We start from the raw sequence: 20318 nt of genomic DNA, 5'->3' as shown, positions 1-20318 counted from the left end.
ATATATAAAACTGTCTTCTTACCATCAAGAAAAAAGGACTGTTTCCTACATAAGAATGTTTCTTATTAATGGAAAAGGACTGTGACATTTAGGCCTTCTTTAGTTTAAAAAAAAATTAATACTCCATTAAATTAAACCAGCAATATTTAACAATCAAATTATCCACTTTACCCTCTGCTAGACTGCCAGATTAAAATCCATATTTGTTCCATTCACTGGCCATAAGAGAGTATTTACATTATATTGAATTCAACCAGATTTTAATAGAACTGAGCTACAGACACAAAGATTAGATTTAAAATGTACTAAGTTGGTGGGCCCTAGTTAGTGATGGACAACCTTCAAAAAGTTCACTTGTGTTTTGGTGCAGTGACCTAATCTAAAACTTGTGACATTTGACCAAAAATGTGTAGCATGCTTCCTGGTCTTCACAAATGAACTGTAAGTGTTGCTAGAACAGCCTTTGATGAGAATTTTGATAGGACCTGATTCCATTCAGGCTGCAGAAATCCAGGATAGGTGCAAATCACAGTTAGGTGCATAAGTTTCACTGAAATGAAAAGGAGATAAACTCAACAATACATTTGACAACAGCCATTGACTAGTGATTAGTATCAAAGGACCTTTTCCTTTTTTACAGTATTTTTACAAATCCAAATTGTCATTGTCCAGTACTGTTACTCATTTTCACCAATTTCTAACCTTGTCATAAAGAAGCAGATCCTGCTGAAGGGGAGTAGAGACCTTTGAAAGGTCTTCCCCTGTACACAAATAGCTGACTTTCATACACACTTTGGCTTAAATCCATTTTACTTTATTCAGCTAAATAGCACATACACAACTACATAACTGCAGTTTTAAACACTTACATACAGTTTGCAACTCAGCACTGGGCAGGCAAGTGAGGATGTTCAGTAAAGATGCACTCTGTGCAGACAGGTATGTGGTGATGTACATGTAAAAGGCTGGGTAAGGTCTGAAATTGTAGCCAGGCAAAATCCCACAACTAGCAGGTGCTAAATGCTGGAAAAATGTGTCCTTCTGCCCCTCTCCCATGTTTTAACTCTTGCGATTAGGGCACTTGCCTGTGGTGAAAAAGCTCGCCTTTTTTCCAGAGGGGATTTGAGTCTGCATTTTCTGCTTCCCAGCACAGTGCTCTAAACAAGAGGCAGCAGATTAGATATCATCCGGTGACTTTTCCAGCCTTCCTCATGAAACCAATCACATGGACAGGCAAGAAAATAAGGCATGTGGGGCCAGGAAGAACAAGCTTGAACATGTGAGCTCAGTAGGATGAATGCTACTTTGTCTTGGAGGGGAGCCTGGATTTTAGGCTGAAGCCATGATCCCAAAAGGGCAGAAACTTCCCTACTGATCTTTATCCAGAGAATATTAAATGAACAAGTGCAATGGCTCAGCTTGAAGGGGATGACTGGAAAGAGGTCTGGCTACTACCTAACCTGTGGCCTGCTTGTTAGAGCACTTTGCTAGGAAACAGAAGATGCAGGTTTAAACCTTCTATGAGAGAAGGGAGCCTACAATCTGGGTCCTACCCCCTGGGCAATGCCCTAACCTCTAGGCTACTGGCTCACCCATAGGAAGGTCCTCCTCTTCTCTGCTTCCAGCAGGTACATCTATTTTGCAACAGGGTGAAACAAAACTGGATTCAAAACTGTATGTTAAGTGCCAAAAGTGTGTAAATAAATAAAGTGAAATAGGATTTAGCCCTTTAAATCCTTCTCAAATAAATTAAACTGTACCACAGTGTGAACCTACAGTGAAAAACTGATGTTATTTTATCTAAACTAGTCATAGTGGTCCCACAGAAATTCAATGGTCCTTGATCAGTATGCCACACAGTGGGAGTATAACCATATTGTAGCCAGGATCATCCAGAAATTATGTGATACAGAAGGATTTCTTAGGGAGGGTCCTGAAGAAGAATTTCTTACATTTGAAAGCTTGTCTAAGACTACCCCAGTTGGGCCAATAAAAGATATCACCCTAAAAAATCCTTGTCTCTACAGTAGGCAGTGAAATTCACTCCTTTGTAGAAGAAAGCATAAGGTACAGGTGCAATTTAGATCCCATTTGAACCCTGGTCCTGTGCACACTAATGAATTTCCCCACTCTGTGGAAACCTACCATGTTTCTGCATGAATATCTGTTAAATTAAAAGTACTAAAATTATATCAGTCATTTGGTAAAAGAGTAAGAAACAATAGTCATTCTAACAAAGCATTGGCACAGGATCTACAGCTCCTCCTTTGAAAAGAAAGTATTTCTTTTTCTCTCTTATCCCCTCAACATTTATTTTCCACAAACAGCTCAGCATTGCCAATACATTTCTTCAACAGCAGGAGACTATTATTCTGTGACAATGTTTTGGTCCATGGACATAATCTTTCTTATATGTTTGTTTTAGATATTTCCCTGGGGACAGAAGATATCCCAAGACTCTCACAAGTCTAAAAATAATTTTGTCGTGTTCTAATTGATAACATCATATTGGCAAATCTCTTTCGAAGACACATGAAAGCCAAATAACCCATCCCTGCTAGGAAGCCAACCAACAAGGTAGAGCCAAGAACTTTTGGTGCCCTTTTCTTGGCCACCCGGAATGCAGTTGGCAGAACTGCTGAGATTAATATGTTGTTGACATGTCCTAAAACCTTATTAAATGTTTTTCTCTTCAAGACACGCTCATAATAGGCTTCCAAGTTGGGACGTTTTCCATTTCCCCAGTTTCGTCTTGCTAATCCCAGGAACTTCAGACGATGTAATGTAACAGCAAGTGACACATCTGCCAAACTGAAAAATTCACCACAGAGCCAAGGTTGGTGTCCCTCTTCTAATCAAAAAGAAAGACATGAAGAATTAAGAGTTAATTAATATTAAAAGCATGTGGAAGTCTGTATGATCTAACATGTCTGTTTCTATGGCAAGTATATAACAGGTATTCATAAACAATGCAACATTTTAGATAAATACTTTAGTAACTAACATTTTTCCAACCTTATCCATACAAGGTTTCAAAGCCTTTCTCCCAGGAGATCAGGTTTTCTTTATTGATACAATAAAATACACACTTCAGTTTTGTCTTTAAGACTCATTGGGAACTCTTATTCGGGAGTCGTAGGGTTGTAATGGATGTAAATGTAACTCCCACCGGGCATTAATTCAGGCCTATCCAGCCTCTTCTTGATAACCTCCAATGTGGGGGAGGTTCTACAGCATGTCAGCTGCTAGTGATCACCCTTCCTTCTACAGGTATTTAAAAAATGACTGTTTTATAATTAGTTCTAGTAACTTCCCAGGTATTGAAGTTGGGTTAACTGGCTTATAATTCCATGGGTCCTCCTTTTTTCCTGTGTAAAGATGGATACTGTGTTAGCCCTATTCTCATCTTCTGGAACCTTATGACATCTTCTGTGTGTTGCTCTATTGAGAGAAATTCAAGCAAGAACTGCTAATAAGGTGAATATTTTCTAAACAAAAGGGACTTAACCTGACAACTGAGCCAACAGAACAGCACTGAATCAACCCATAGCCCAACCAAAACTGTTAAGGTGGCATGTTAATTCTTCACTGAATGTCAGGCTGGCTTCATACCTTCTCATTGTGTCTCCTAAACAGCAGAATTACTTATATTCTGCTTAGGTCTCAAGCAGAATGTGGGAGGATTCAGCTTTCTAGTATTTTTAAAAGCACTATAGGTTTGTGGTAGGAGCCTGGGACAAGAGACTTGTAAATGGATTCAATCCTTTACAGCTGAAGAGAACTATAAGTTAATACATGGTAATCCTGTACATGAGAAGGACAAAAAAATACACCCTCCATGTGTGAAAGGGAGACCATTGTGAGGAAGGAGGCTAGTGAGTGGGAGGTGAACAGTAAAAATGAAGAAAGAGAAGCTCAGAGAGAGATTGGGAGGTGATTGCAAACTCAAGAACTTTAGAAGCCTCCCTTCCACAGGCAGACACTTGACCTAGAGCCAAATTTCATCTGCCTGCTATCTTGTCAGATATCATAAGCTGATCAGTGAGTGTCATGTCACATCACTGCTTGGAAAGGAGATCTGCAGGAGAAAACCAAACACTGCAGGAGGTAGAACTGGTACTCCTCATTTGTTCACTGATATTCTGTTGTCTGATGTGGAGTGAATTGATGGGGTAATACCACTGGAATTATGCCAGTAGAGGTTTTGGACCAAAAAATATTTCCTACTGTATACTGCACTGGTTTAAACCAGCTTACATTGATAGTGACTGGCAGTTGTTACCATCTGCACCTATCTAGTAATCCAGGTGAACAGAATCAGTGATCCAAATTTCATTTTAGTGAGCAAGGCTTCTCTTACGAAACACAGTTGGACACTAACAGGCATCTGTACTGGTAGTGTCAACAGAAAACTGAAGGACAGAGGGTCCAATCCAGCACCCAGTGAAGTTAGAGAAAAGGCTCCCAGTAACTTGAAAGGGAACTGGATCAAACTCTAATGGCAGAATCCTATTTCACTGTATGCATCCAAATGGCAGGTACCCCGTCATGTAATTGCCATTTTTGACACTTAGGCACAGTTTACAAGCTTACTCCACATGCTGGCACATTCACAGGAGGGTGTGCTCTGGCCAGGCAGGTATACTCCTCTATACACATGTACTTCAGTGTAAATCCCCACAATTCTGGCCCAACACAAAAAAAATACTTGAGTAGTTATAGCACTTACCCAGGAAACTGGCAACCCAGGTGCTGGGACCCCTTCACCCAGATGGGGTTCAAACCTGCATCTCCCTAATTTCCCGCCACTGTGATCAAACCCCTACACCCCTTGCTCTAGTTTCCTTCTGAAGGTGAGTCACTGGACCTTGCACTTCATATTTACTGGTTACACTGGATGGAGAGTACTGGGGAAGATTCTGTCCCACAGAAAACAAGGATCTAGTCTAGAATCCACAGCCTGTTTCCTTCCTACACACAATCCATACTACAGAGCCTTTTACCCTATAGCTTGTTCTCTTCTTCCTGAGCCCCTAAAACTTCCTTCTTGGCAGGCCAGAGGACCAGCTTCAAAAGGAAGGCTAGAGAAGGGACTACCTAATTACAAACCTGTAGCCTGATAGTTAAGAGCCTAGTCCTGCAAAATCAAAGAAAGAAAGGTCCAAACTTCCTTGTGGGGGAGCAGGGAGAAGCCTACAACATGGATCTTCTGCTGCCTGGGTAACTACCCTAACCATTCATCTATTGTGCCCTCCCCTTTTCAGCATCTAACACTTGCTAGTCATGGGTTTTTATCAGGTAGAATTTCATGATTTATGCTCACACAGCATGCACACATATGCACACAACATACATCCACTGCACATAACCATCATAAGCTACTGAGCATGTGTCTATACTTTAGGTCAGGTAGGATCACAAACTCTGTGCAAGTGCCAAAAATGCACTTCCTCAGCTGGGAAAGTCCCATTTCAGTAAAGTAAAATGTTACAGGATTCTTCCTTCAGTGAGCATGGAGAGCTAACTTTAAAGACAATTAGCAAGGATTAGGATACTGACAAGACAGCAAAAGGAAATGTGCAGTACCGCTGCCTGCGGCCTTTCTTTGGTTAATAAAATACCTCTGCCTCCAGGACTGTCAATCCAGCACTGGAATCCAAATTTAGCATGTTATTTACCCATGTGTGTAAGGACATGATGACCAGCAATGTGTTTAAAATTAGGTTCATACCTGCTATGCTGAACTGAAGCCTAAAAAAAAAATAGTGTAGAATTGTGCAGTTAATTCTGTCGACATCCTGCTGAAAATATCTGTCAGGCTCCATGAGCCATTCAACAGATTGCATTTGACTAAATTAGACTGAGTTATGCTGTTATAAAATAGCAAATCAAATAATAAAAAGTCTGCATAGAACAAGTGATGATATCTGGCTAAATCAACTGTGCTGCACATCTGTCACTAGAATTAATCAGAAATAGTCCTTTTTACCTGGTGTTTCTTCATTTCTCCGTTGTAACTCAGTCTCAACCTGATCCAAAACTTTCTCCAATTCATCAAGTATTTTTTTTAGGTATTTTATATTATCATGGTCCAGCAGTTTAGACTAAAATATAAATAGGTTGCAGTTTTAACCATTATACATGTAGTATATAGTTACAGCATTTTCAGAAGATTTACTTAGCATTACAGTCCATATTTAATAAAAAGTTATTATCAGGTTTAAAAGCCAGGGGGATGCCTATGGTGACATGAATTTTAGTGACAACTCACATAAGAGAAAAAATATCTAATTTTTACAAATATTTTGTAAATTCTCGATAATGAAAATTCCTGGGCACACTGACCCTAATCAAACACAGAAATTAAGTTTATGCTCAGCTTTGAAGTAATCACAAATGTTTAAAGATAAGTAGTGGAAGAGTGATGTTGGTCGTCATGACAGTCCATAAATTATGTGAAAGGCAAGGATTTCTTAAGGTGATATCTTTTATTGGACCAACTATGTAGCTGGGATAGAGTTAGACAAACTTTTGAATGCAAGACATTCTTTGGCAGGTCACTGATGATAATAGGGCTGTGCAAAACACCATCGTTTCATTTCAACATCTGTTTTGCTGCTTTGAAGGGACAGCATTTTGTTTCATCATTTTGTTTCATTTCGAAGCACTGTCCCATTTCGTTTCGTCAAAACTGTTTCACTGTTTCGATGCATTTTGACATTTTGCCCATAGGCTATAATGGGGAATCATGAAAGTGCCTAAAGCGTTGTCATTTCTTGCCTGATTTGGATGAAAATTGCAGGGATAGTAGCCCCTTCTGAGGGCATGAAGCCTGCCACGTTTCAAGGAGATAGGTGCAGAGGTTTCTGGAAAACTGCACCTCAAACTGTTCAAAACACAACTCCTGACTCTTGCCACCTGCTGCAGCCTCCTTTCATCCGGCACACAGATCCAGGGGCCCGCAACCCCAGGAGAGCTGCAGAGCTGTTCTGGACTCCTCCCAGGGGTGCAGGCCCCCAGATCTATGTGCCAGATTAGAGGAGGCTGCTGCTGCTGCCTGAATGACACCGGCAGCGCTCCCAGTGGGGTGCTCCGGATGAGAGGAGGCTGCCACCTGAGACTGGTGCTGGATGCAGGCTGCACCCAGGAGTGGAGAAGATTGCTGCTGCTGACTGAGACAGGTGGCAGCAGCAGCCTCCTCTCATCTGATGCACAGATCTGGGGGCTCGCACCCCCAGGAGGAGTCCGGCACAGCTCCGCAGCCTTCCCAGGGGTGCAAGCCCCCAGATCTGTGCCACAGATGAGACGAAGCTGCCTCTGCCATCTGGGACCAGTGCTGGGTGGGGGCTGTGCCCAGGTGGCAGTGGCAGCCTCTTCTTATCCAGCATGCACATCTGGGAGCTCACACCCCCAATAGGAGTCTGGCACAGCCCCGCAGCCCTCCTGGGGGTGCAGGCCCCCAGATCTGCGTGTCAGATGAGAGGAGGCTGCCACTGCCACCTGGGACCAGCGCTGAAGCCAAGTAAGCCTGGCTTCAAAAGTCAAAATGTTTCAAAATTTCCTAAATGTTTTGAGTGCCCCATTTCATTTCAAAGCTGTTTTGAAGCCTTTTGTTTATTATAGATTTTGCTGTTTTGAGCTCAAAATGCGTCAAAACAGCTTCAAATGAAACACCCCACAATGTTTCGCACAGCCCTAATAGATATATACATAAGAGCTTTGTTATACTTTGGCAGAGTTCTCAACATCTTGCAAAAGTAAGCCCCTGATGAAGTATACTGAAAACAACTGGTAAAAACAATCACCAACATTTCAGGAAAATTCCAATATAACCAACATAGGACAACATGAGTTTTCTTACTTTAAGGCGTTTCTGCTTTGCTATATAAGCATCTTGGAGGTCTGGATTTTCTTCTGCAAGCTTCTTCAGTTCAGATTCTGTGTTACTTATTTGGCCTGATAAACAGAAAATGGAATTACATAAAATCACCAAATATATAATGTTTTAATCCATAAAAATTAGCAAATAAATTGTGTTAAAATAGTTAAAGTATTGTAACTGGTCTGAAGAAATGGAAAATGGATCCTGTGTGAAGCATCCATATCAGTCAGTGAAGTGTTGCATAAGCCAGGGATTCCAAAACATTTTCTATTCGCCATGAATCATACGCCGAAGGGAGGAAGAATATAGGATAGGGAATTTATACATTTGATCTTAAGTTCAAACAAAATGTCTTGTTATCTATAATAAAAGAATGAAGGACAATTAAAGTAACAGGACATATTAACAGTTCTACTTCTATCACAAACATTCATACTTCACTCCTGAAAATATTTTCAGCCAAGTTGTGAATAGTATACTGTAATTTTGTGTGCTTCATTTTTGGATCCTCAATTTTGGATGCTTTGGCCATGATTTCCAGAGAAGCTGTGGATACAGAGTTCCCACTGAGTTTGAGCAATTCTGAAAATCAGTGTACAAAAGACAATATTTTTAGTTGTCTTTGTCGGGTCTCCAATATTGCTATATGGTCTGTTCCCATTATTCTGCACAGGCCACTGTATCTGGTGTTGGTGCTGCCAGATCTTACGGGGTGCATTGTGATGCTATAGGACATCTCAGGAGATGATCCATGGTTTGCTTCTCATGACAAATGAATCAATCAGTTGCATAGAGGCCCCACAATTTCATGAGAAAGTTGCATCTTCCAAGACCCATTCTCAATCTGTTCAGGCTCTTCCATGTATGTCATTTGTAGTTGGAGCTGCATGCTAAATCCTTACTGGGGGTAATTCCTCACCAGCTCCATTCAACATGTTTGTTGCCTAGTTTCTCCCATTCTTTTTGCCAGAGGGTAGTTCTGAATGATTCTGGGGATGTGGTCAATGGTGTGATAGAAGACAAAAAGCTGTTCCTCTATGAGAGATGACAGTGCACTGGCTGATGTCCATATAGTGGGTGGTGGTCATCTGAGTCTTGTACCTGCTGGTCAATGTCACCTGCTACTTTTCTCCTCTGCAAGGAGACACTATGCTGCATAGTGCATATAGGCAGTGAACAGGGGTGGGTTTTAGGCAGCCTGTTATAGTTCTGCATGTATCATTTATGGTGGTGCCAATACGTTTACATATTTTTAGAAGTATTTAGATGCCTAAAAATACAGCAAGGGGTCCAGTTGTTGGGTTTTTTAAAATCTAACCAGGTTAGGCACCTAACTCCATGGCAGACTATTTACATCTTTAGGGCTTGAAACACCTTTTAAAACCTGACCCAAGATGCCCCAAGATACAAAGTTTGGAAGAAGAGGTGGAGTGAAAAACTTGGAAAAAGATTACTATTTATCTTTTGTTATGTAGGAAATAACATCTTCACTCTTTAAGGATGTAGTTCACATGAAACTGGCCAGAGACTTCCCAATTTACAAATCCAGAATGTCAAACATTAAGCCATGACTAAGAAAGTCTTGAATAAAAACTAATATCTTCAATAATGAACTGAACACAGAGCTTGAGTCCTCTTTCCCTTGAACTGGGGAAATTGGGACTAACTTAGATGAAGTCTGCAGAGTTAACCTGAAGTAACAGTGTTATTAAACAATGCTGACCAATTATTTTATATGCTTTTTGTTTCAATGTCACGTGGCCATGAATATGGAAAGTGACAATATTCCACATGAATATTTTGAAGGAATTGAATATAGAGCTAAAAGATAATAGGCATCAAGGATCCTGACTTCATTGCATTTGCAGATAAAATGCTAATCAGTAGGCACATCTACATGTGCCCCTGGCTGCACATTTGGTACTGCGCAGTCATTTAGAACTTGGTTTAGCAAGTACTAAATGACTACACAGTACCCAGCAGTACTGCACAGTCCCCAGCAGCGCACGATTATTTTTAAACACTATGTCACCAGTGGTCACCATGGTGATGTAGCATTGGCATCACAGTTTGTGCATGCTGATGCTATAACACTGTAGCAACAAGCTACATCACCATAGCTTGTCACTACAGCAATGTCATTTCTCATGCAGACGCGCCCAGTAATATATAAGTGTGATGCTTTAAAAGAGACAATACAAAAATACTCAAAACAATTATGAGCCAAATCATCTGGAAGAAAAAACTGAAACAAAATATGTGATGATAATTAGGAGTTTCTTAGGAACTTTTTATTAGATTCCCAATCACACAATTGAGAAAGAAGTTTATGCTGATTAAAAATTCGGCCTGGCAGGAAATGAAGACAACAACTCCCTAAAGTTATGTAATATTATTCAAATATATATACATGCATACATAAATACACACACGTGGGTGGAGGGTGGGGGGGAGTATATATTTTACAGGTGCAAGGATTTCTGTGATATCTGTGACAAAGGCACTTTCCAGGCCCGCTACTATTATGGCCCTGTCATTGTCTCTAGGCAAACCACCCAACTTGTTCTTCTGCCACACCTTGTTGATAAATTATTGTGATGTTAAATAGGCGAAAGGCTGCCTTTCATGCGCCCAAATGACTCTGGGCTATCAGTACACGCTCCTACCATCCCTATATGTGTCCCATGTCTTGCTGATGTCTCACAGTGTGTTCCACCTCTGGTTCAAAGCTAGGTCAAACTGTATACACCCTGTTTTCTATATCCCACCTTCCATGACCTTAATACAAAGGCTATCAGGAGGTGGTACCTGACTGTATGGGGTTTGCCATGATGTGGCAGTGTCTGGGCATTTTCTGTGATGCTCCACCTCCCTTACACCCTACCCCTGTCCATGCGGGTGTTCTGGTGATTGAGATAGATGCCTGGCCCTTCCAGGTGTCTGTCTGTCTTCAAAAGATCCCATGTGAGAAGACAAAAACAAAGCAATCTGGAACCAACATGAGCTGGCCAAGCCCTGTGACTCTGGTAAGGCTCTCCCATCCATCCTACATAGAAATTAATAAAGCAATATAACGTAAATAATCATCTCTGCCTACTAGGGCTGTGTGAAGCTTCATTCACTGATTCAATTGGGTGGAGATTTGGCCCAATTCGGCAGCCAAATCTCCAAATCCAAATCGAATCAGGAGCCACTTTAATCTCTCTGAATCAAATCGGAGCCCTCAGAATCGATTTGGAGAGATTCAGAGAGATTTGATAATTCAGACATAGACACAGCTTTAAATGTTTTTTCTACATACCTCAGGGTACCAGGCGGCTCGTGAATGCTGAGATGTGGGGTACATGGAGCATGTGGGGGGAGGGGGGCCCAGCATGCTCAGCAGCAGACCCGGAAGTGGACCAGAAACACTTCCGGTCCACTTCATGGTCCACCAGGGAGTACATGGGGGACGCCCACCCCACCACTCAGCTTGGTGACTGGTGCTTCCTGGGCCGGGGGGGCACCTAAGGGCCCCCCCCACAGGCAATTGCCAAGCCAGGGGGACACGGCAGGGCCCCATGAGCTTGGTGGCAGACCCGGGAGTGCACTGGAAGTACTTCTGGTCCACTTCCGGGTTCACCACCAAGCATGCAGGCTCCCCCCCACCCGACCCCACACTCCTGTGGAATGCTCCATCCACCGCACCATCACAGCATTCACAAGCCGTGTCTGGTACCTCAAGGTATGTAGAAAAAACATTTAAAGCTGTGTCTATGGCCGAATTGCTGATTCTCCGAATCAGCATCGAATCTTTAGATTTGGATTCAGCTCATCAAATCAGGACAGTGATCCAAATCAACAAATTGAATCACAGTCCCTGATTTGGGAAAATCTGAATCTGAATCAAATATGGCCTGTTTCACACACCCCTTCTGCCTCCTTACGGGCCTAGCTTCAGCCCTGTGGTGTGTGTCTGCCTTCTCGTCAGACAGCAGAGATTCTTCAGAGTTCGCCCCCAGTCAGAAGCCTAAATCACAGGGTAGGCCTGTAGCAGGCCAACCTCTGTGGGTAATTTGGGGTCACAGCTATTAGGAACTCTTATGAGGCTCCTGCAGGTACCTGGCCTCCAGTGTCTTCAGGGTGATCAGGTTCCTGCCATGGGAGCCAGGGTTGAGCTGGTCTCCAACAAGATGTCCTCAGCTCCAGCAGAGGAAAACAATATGGCCTAGTGCCTACACCAGCTCCTCCCCTTCTCTGGGGCTGGGGCTGGTGCTGCCCTATAAGGAAAGTTCCAGGTTGGCCTGAGCTAACCCAGAGCCCTTCATGTCTCTACATGCGTTGTGGCTGCTGGCAAGTTCTGAGAGACCCTGCAGAAATCAATACTGGCTGCAGCTTCAGCATCCCAGCTCTAAGTGGTGATGGGTACACCAATTGCTTAGTCTTGGTCCCCTCTGGGCTCCAGATCCCAGCAGAGCCCAGCTCCCTGTGTTCAGTCCTACCCGGAGGATGGGGACATAGGAAGTGCATCTCCTGCCACTTCCCTGCCCTACCCTGGGGGCAAGCATGCAGGGGGGCATGAAGCCTGTCCATGGGCTCATTACGCACTGCTAGGACAGCCTGGGATCGTGGGAACCATAGGATGCCATGGCAGTCATTGCCCTGGTGAATGCATGGGAGGGCCAGGTCCCTGCTGCAGGTACTTTGTGTCCAAAAGCCTCTAAAAATTCTCTCCCATCTATATGGTTAGTCCAACACAAGTTATTGCAAAAAAAATCCCTAACTCTTGTACATTCCTGGACCATTACAGCTACAACATGCCAACACTATCTCTTTCTCTTTCTCTCTCTCTATACACACACACACACACACACACACACACACACACACACACACGCACATATACAGATATAGCTAAATATATATATATATATAATCATAATAATAGTATATAAATAAATTAAAAATAAGAAAGGTAGAAACTGATAACAATAAATTCTAATATTATAAAAGTCGTAGTCTGTCTGTCTGTCTGTAACGCTATATTTGCACTCTGATTGACTGTCATGGCAGTCAGACAGAGTGCTCCAACAGCGTTCCAGACAGCAGGTGGTGGAGTGCCACCATGATGGCATGGGCAAAGGGGATGGAGGGGGTCCCCCCCCCGCTCCATGGAGGAAGTGGCAGTGGTGTGAGGGGGTGAGGGAATGGGGTCAGAACCGCCACGGCAGCTGGGGAGTGGCCCTGGACCCAAACCACCGGGGGGAAGAGGGTCGCACCCAAATTGGGGGGGGCAGAGCTGGATGATGGGAACAGGGATGCAGGGCCAGATGCTGGGCTCCATTCCTGCCAGCCCCCTGGGTTGGGTAGGTGGAGCAGCCCTGGCACCGGCCCCAAAGCAGCTGGCCACAACCCCCCAGTTCCCTCCAGGCAGTGGCGACAGGGCAAACAGAGGGGTGCAGGGGCGATGCCAGGGCAGATGGAGGGGTTGGGGTGGTGCCAGTAGAACCCAGCAAGGCCAGTGCTACTGGCTATGCCCCCCTGCAGGGGGCAGTGACAGAACAGGGGGGCCAGGCAAGGTGACGAAGCAGGGGGAGGCGGGGCCACCGGATAGAGTGGGGTCCCGCCTGTCTCCAGCCCCAAAGTAGGGGAAAGAGGGGAAGCAGGCCTGGCCCCAAAGGTGGGGGGAGCTGGGGCCAGACACAGGCCTCTGTCCCTGGCCACTCTTCCTTCTCCCCCACCCCACCAGGCCATCATTCTTGAGAGGCAATTGGCTAGTATATATATAGAAGCTTTACACTGTAGGATAGTGGTTTTCAAACTGTATTTTGTAGTTCTGTGATAGGTCATCCGAGTTTCCACAAAGAGACTGAGAGTAATGGCAGGGTGGGCTTGGAGGTGTTGTGCTGCCATTCCTAGGCCAGATCACGTGGCTCCACATCAGCTCACATGGCCCACAGAGTCAGGGGTAGAGGTTCCATAGCAGAAGTGATTTGAAGGGGTTCTGTGACTTTAGGAAGTTTGAAAACCACTGTTGTAGGGCATCAATAAAACAACCAAGAGGACACAAGACAGTATACAGCTGACAGAGTCAAAGACAAAAAACAGAAGGTTTTTAAGTAGTTATAAACAAAGGAAACCCTAATAATGGCACTGAATGGCACTGAATCACTACTGAGTAAACATGGTAAAACTATCGATAATAATGCAAAAAATGTGGGAGTCTTAGTAAATGTATTACTGTTTTGTATCTGAGAAAAAGCCAGATGATGTGTTTCCATTTAATGACAATGCTGACAGCAGTGAGTTTCTATTCTAAGAATAACTAAGTGGAAGGTTAAACAACTGCTATTAATGTTGGACCTTTTTAAATTATGAAGTCTAGGTAACCTCTATCCAAATTTTTTAAGATGTTGGGCAGGTTAATTTTTAGTGTGTCTTAGGATACTGAAGAAATTCCAGAGAAGTGGAAGAAAGGTAATGTTGTACCAATGTTTTAAAATAAATGGGGTGATTCAAGTTATAGGCTCATCAGCCTGGTTTCAATCCTGGGCCAAATAATTGAAAAGCTCCTAAGTCAATTAATAAAGAAGTCAAATAAGATTAAAAGAGCATTTAAATAATTAAAAGAATTGCCAGTCAAGATAGGTTGATGGAAAATAGTGATCAAACTTTCTATTATTTGTTGATAACATTACAAGCTTGGTTTGTCAATGTTATAGTGCAGATAGAATATACTTTGACTTTGCACCATGTGATAGGTTAAGAAATTATAAAAATAAAGGATCAACACAATGTTCAGCAAATGGATAAAAAATGAGCTAAGAGACCTCAAAATGTAACTGTAAATAGGGAATCATCACTGAGCAAATGTGTTTCCTTTGGAGTCCTTCCAGGAGTGATTCTTGGCCTTATACTATTTTAATATTTTTATGAAGGAACTGGAACAAAACATACAACCATTACTAATAAACCTTTAATGTGACAGTAAATAGAAGAGTAAAAAATAATGAAAGCGATTAGTCAGTAATATAGAGCAATCTGGATCATTTGATAAATTGGGGTTATGCAAACAATATGAATTCAATAAAGACAAATGTAAAGTCATATATCTAGAAACAAAGAATATAGGCCATACTTCCAGAGTCAGAAACTGTACCTGGGAAGCAGGTTAACATTGAGAAAGACTTGGGAATCATCACTGATAAGCATTAACTCTGATACTGTGGCCAAAAGGCCTAATACAGTCTTAGATATATAAGCAGAAGATATATAAACAATTATCTCTGTATTTGGCACTGTATTATAAACCACTACAGCTATACTGTATTCATTTTTGTGTCCGTGGTTCAAGAATGAAGTGGAAAAATTATAGAGGGTTCAGAGGTGAGCTATGAGAATGATTACAAGGTTGGAAAACAAACCTTATATGGAGACACTTCTGGAAGTGAGTCTATCTCATTTAAGAAAAAATAATAAGGGTGATTTGTCTACAGGTGGTAAGTATGTAAACAGGGAACAGAAATTTGGTAATAGAAGGCCTCTTTGTTCTAGCATGCAGAATAAAGTAGAGCAAGGTCCAACAGAAATCAAAGTCCAATGGAACTTGAAACTCTGAAAGGTTCTCAGTGGCATAACAAGCATGTGGTTCCAAGAACAAGTGGGCAGGGGGCACGGGGTTTGGAGAGACACAGGGTGCATGGGATCTGAGGGAGGGGCTGTGGGGCATGTGGGTTCTGACAGTGGAGCCGGGGAGAGGCAGCAGTGTTACCCATGCCACGAACTCCTAAACCCGTGTCTACTCATGGCTGAACTGCTGCTGCTGCCCCTGCATACTCTGCCCCATCCCAGATGTTAATCTTAAAGCAGCAGCAGTAGCAGCAGCTGGGAAATATTGAAGTTCCCAGCATGGGTATGCAACTGAGGCATGAACTCTGTGGTAATAGAAGGCAATTCCAGTACCCCTCCTAATTTGGTGCCCAGGGCAGGTGACCCTCTTGTCCACCCTTAGTTACTCTACTGAGGCTGCTCATGCTTCTGCTGAAGTCAAATGACATCACGACTGTATGTGATGGTCATATTCAATCCAGGTATATGACAAAAGACATCTTCATTCTAAAACAGTGACTTACTCCTGGTTCACCTCCATCCCCAAAATAGCTATTTCTTCAATGGATCGTTTTATAATGACTGTACATTTACTAGCTCTGAGAAAATGGAACTGAAGTTTCCTAAAATCCTAAATTTGGAGCTACTGAATACAATTTTCAATACTGCCTAAGTGGCTTAGGAATTATGTTCCATTTCCAAAAATGCCCAAGTCATTCAAAATTTTCAGCCATCAAAAGAAACAACAGATATGGCTACATAAGTAAGTCTCTGTGAAGTATGCTACAGTGTCAGTTTACAGCATGTAATCCACTCCATGCTAACTGCCTCTGTGCATGCTCTTACCCTGGAGTAAATGCAAGATCATTTCCTCCACTTTCGCTGCTGCAGAGGGAAGGAACAGATACCCTGCAGCTCAGGGGTGACCCTGCCCAGCAGCAACCCACCCACCAGCTGTGAGGCAGGCAGGGAGGCTCCTCTGAAAGCAAAATTGGGCCCCTCACCAGTTCTGCCTTTGTGGGGGGAGTTTGGCAGTGGGGGAGCCCTGCCTGACACCCCTACCCTCCCCGCACTGCAAACCAGCCCCTTCCCAGGCAGTACCAGGAGTCCTGCCAGCTGCAGGTCCCCGCTGAAGACCGAAGCTGCAGGGTGCCTGATCCTGTTTTCAGTAGAGCTTCCCTGCCTGTCCTGCACCCAGGGGGTGAGCTGTCACTGGGCTGGGAAGCCCCTGAGCAATGGGAGGTCCCAGTCCTTCCCTCTGCAGTGGCAGCACCCTCTGGGATGGGATGGATGGGCTGCTGTGGCAGGGCACTGTTGGTGCTGGCCACTTTAAGGACCGAGCCAGGCAGCCGGCAGGTGCTTAATTGCAACAGCCATTTTAGATCCATGGCTGCCTATATAAACAGGGCAGTTCGCTACTGGCAGGCCAGGCAGAATACAACATTCTGGAGGTAAGGGAAGGAGCTACAGAGGATGGTTTGGAGGCTCCTGTTCCAGGGCATGACCTAAAACTGCACCCTGCCAGGAGTGGGTGGCCTGGTGGGGCTCTCAGTGGCTCAGGAACCCCCAGGAAATGCCAGGCCAGTTACCACCCCAGTGAAAAGAGAGTAGGGGTGCCTTAACCCCAGGCCTCACCTTTGGGTGGGCCATATTCCACCAGAGCAGGGTAGGCCAGGTAAGCTTCTGGAGGTGCCTGAGCCTGCTGGGGGAGCGACCCCTCAGGTCCAGCCATGCTTCCAGGAGCACCTGAGCAGGGAATAGGGGACCCTGATCCCTAAGTGCAGGCAGGAGGTGAAAACCCATCCTGAGGCACTCGACTGCTCAATGCTGGGGCCAGGACTGGAAGGGTCAAAAGGGCCAGGGGCCCACTGTGAGGAATGCCCATGATGAGTGAAGAAACTAAGGGCCCCGACTGGCCTGAGATGGGGCCAGGGCTTACTGAAGCTGAAGGTCCCATGAGTGGGGCCACAGCTGATGGGTCAAGGGGACAGTTGAGCCAACTGCTTGAGATGCCATCTGCGAGGCTTGGGCCACGGTGCAGGGATGGAACGGAGCCACGGATAACCCGCTTCCCAGTATCAGGGTGTACAATGGGTGGCCTCCTGCCTTAATTAACAACTATTAATTAATTAACAACAAGGCATGGCAGGCAAGACAGGTGGGCGGTGTGCCCGGAGGCAGGTAGGAAGCTAGCTATGTGCCTAGCCAGGGACCCCCCAACTTTGCCACAGCTGCCAGCAGGCCCTGTGCTACCCAAATAGCCAGGGAAGCTTGGGCCCTGACTACTCTCAGGGGCCCAATCCAACTTCCCAGGAGCCTGCCAGCATGCCACCTCTCCCACAAGCCCACCCAGGCTTCCAGGCACCGAGGTGGGTTTGATGATTTATACAGTGGACATACACAAATCCTAACTTTTTTTACGGAAATATGGAGTTGGCTTATACAGTTGTTTGGGTTTTTTTACCTATGCACCATACAATACAGTAATTAAGTGTTCACATCTTCAAAAATCCTGATCACCCAGCTGCTTCCAGCTATACAAATGCACAGCTGTAGGCATCCATCTGTTAAAAATCTTTTCCAACAACAACATAATGTGTATCTGAGTAGTTATGGGATCATTTTTTTTAACATTATATTGTTATTCAGATATCAAGGACCTTTAAAAAAACAGCATATGCTTAGAATCATGTAAGCAAAATCTGTTAAATGGCAGTAATTTCATATTACATTTAATACGTACTACGAATTCTGGTTGTTGCATAAGCTGGAATCAGGGAATCCACAGTTAATTCTGGGTGCAAAATACAGCCATGTGTGTAGGCATCCATTGGCAAGGAGTCCAGAAGCTCCCTATAGTGCTGCACTCTTGGATAATACATGCTTCCATCTTCTGGCATTAGTCTTGGTGTTTTCTCTGAAATACATTTAAGAAAGTAAAAACAAAATGAAATGCAATATGGTAAAGTAGTATTATGACTATTTCCAACTAGCACAGATGACATGATCATCGTGAAAAAGCCTTATTATTGTATGGCGTTAGCCCTAGAGCCCCAGTCAGTAAAACATTTGAGCATATACTTGATCTCAAGCACTTGAGTGTTCCTATCCCTATCCAGCTAAATACACACATGGATTCAAGAGGCCTAAGCATACCAAAGAATCTGGTCTGTTGTGTATTATTTTCAAATATTTTCATGAACATCCATTTTTTACATCCATTTTTTACACCCATTTTTGTTACAGCCTGTGAATGTATAATAAACATCCCTATAGCCCATTAGAAAGGGACATCTCAAACATTCAGAAAGATTATTATAAAATGTTAAAGGAGCATGCCTTCTTGCATGCTTCCCCCCAGGGCCTGGAAGCAGCGGGAGATGCACTTCCCACATGCCCATCCCCCAGGCAGTGCTGAAAGCAGAAAGCTGGGCTCTACTGGGACCAAAGCCCAGAGGGGACCAAGACTAAGCAACTGGTATACCCAGCACCACTTAGAGCTGGAACACTGAAGGCATTTGATATAAAAATACTTTTATGTTTTAAAACATACTTGGAAAAGTTCATTTATTTCAGTATGCCACTGCGTACTTTCAGTTTACCAACACCCCTTAGTCCTCTGGGAAGTTGTTTTCTGAACAAAAGGTTAGCAAGGAGATCACCATCAATCTTTGTGTGTGAGAAACTCTGACAGGGAGTTCAACATGACCTTTTAGTTTGCTTTTGGAACTGTAAACATCCTGTGGATATGAACAGAGCTCTACAAGAGATACATAATTATTGTATATTATTAGCAAGGGAAATATCTCATAAACTCAAATATTTTTAGCATTACCATTCATAAAAGTGCTTTCAAGATAATCAATAATTTGTGTTGCCTCGCAAATAATATTTTCTCCATGGATAAGAACAGGGACTTCACCGGATGAATTAAGACGCATAAACCATGGTTCATTGTGCTCACTCAGCGGTAGATTAACATCATGTTCCTCACATTTTAGTGCTTTTTCAGCAATTACCAAGCGCACCTGAAAAATATTGCAAGAATTACTTGATGCAGGCATTTACCATGAATAAACTAATAGAGACTGTTTAATTATAGAGTCAGTATGGTTCAGGAGGAATCAAGAGGCCTAACCAATGATCTCTTGTCTCTAGACAAAATCACTTCACCTCTGTCTTTCTTTTCTCCTACTCTTAGGCTATGTAGATTGCATATGCTGTAGCTGGGGACTGTGCTGTTATGCTTCTAGAGCACTTAGCAGAATCTCCACTGGGGCCTTGAGGCACTACACTGACACAGTTCCTGACAGTGGTAACCGTCAACAGTTATTGCCTAACACACTCCTTTCAACACCTTAATCTTCAGCATGAATACTTAGTGGCTGGTTCACGGATCGTTGTTCTGGAAAAGCGTGTGTCTACTTTTAAATGACTGAGTAATGCAAAATGATGTTGCCTTAAAGGCAAGCTTAATACATACATACATACACACACACACACACACACACACACACATATGCATATATACACAGAGACATACACACACATATATATACACACATACGCGCACACATATATGTACACACATATACATATGTGTAGATACACACATATGTATACACACACACACATACATACATACAGTACACACACACCATTTTTGGAAGAAGAAGAAAAAGCAATCAGCTGGCCCTAAAGGCGGGGTGATTTCTCCCCTCCTTTCCCCCAGTGCATGCGATCACCCGGCTGATCACGGAGACGCTGCACACTGTATTTTAGCAACCCCCGAGTGCGACATTTCCGATTTTAAACCACCCCGGTGTAACCCTGGACCCCGGCGCTGCTC

At 43.6% G+C, this 20318-nt stretch overlaps 1 protein-coding gene and 1 long non-coding RNA gene across 2 annotated transcripts in view; one reads left to right on the top strand and one right to left on the bottom strand.

Annotated features, from left to right (window-relative positions):
- Window positions 1-792: 792 nt before the first annotated feature.
- Window positions 793-20318, bottom strand: part of GDAP1 (ganglioside induced differentiation associated protein 1) — a 20224-nt gene continuing 698 nt past the window's right edge. Inside the window, exons 2-6 of the mRNA XM_019527818.1 lie at window positions 19305-19497; window positions 18213-18386; window positions 7862-7956; window positions 5990-6104; window positions 793-2851 (exon numbers count right to left, since the gene is read on the bottom strand). Coding sequence (XP_019383363.1) covers window positions 2469-2851; window positions 5990-6104; window positions 7862-7956; window positions 18213-18386; window positions 19305-19497 — 960 coding nt within the window. The 3' untranslated portion in view covers window positions 793-2468. The remainder of the gene's footprint in view (window positions 2852-5989; window positions 6105-7861; window positions 7957-18212; window positions 18387-19304; window positions 19498-20318) is intronic.
- Window positions 9373-20318, top strand: part of LOC109304966 — a 20763-nt gene continuing 9817 nt past the window's right edge. Inside the window, exons 1-2 of the long non-coding RNA XR_002099517.1 lie at window positions 9373-9384; window positions 12278-12286. This is a non-coding gene — a long non-coding RNA (uncharacterized LOC109304966). The remainder of the gene's footprint in view (window positions 9385-12277; window positions 12287-20318) is intronic.

Source organism: Gavialis gangeticus, unplaced genomic scaffold (assembly GCF_001723915.1).
Source record: "Gavialis gangeticus isolate Ggan-Ray unplaced genomic scaffold, GavGan_comp1, whole genome shotgun sequence".
NCBI classification, from domain to species: domain Eukaryota; kingdom Metazoa; phylum Chordata; order Crocodylia; family Gavialidae; genus Gavialis; species Gavialis gangeticus.
This window is presented reverse-complemented; position numbering and strand designations above follow the sequence as displayed.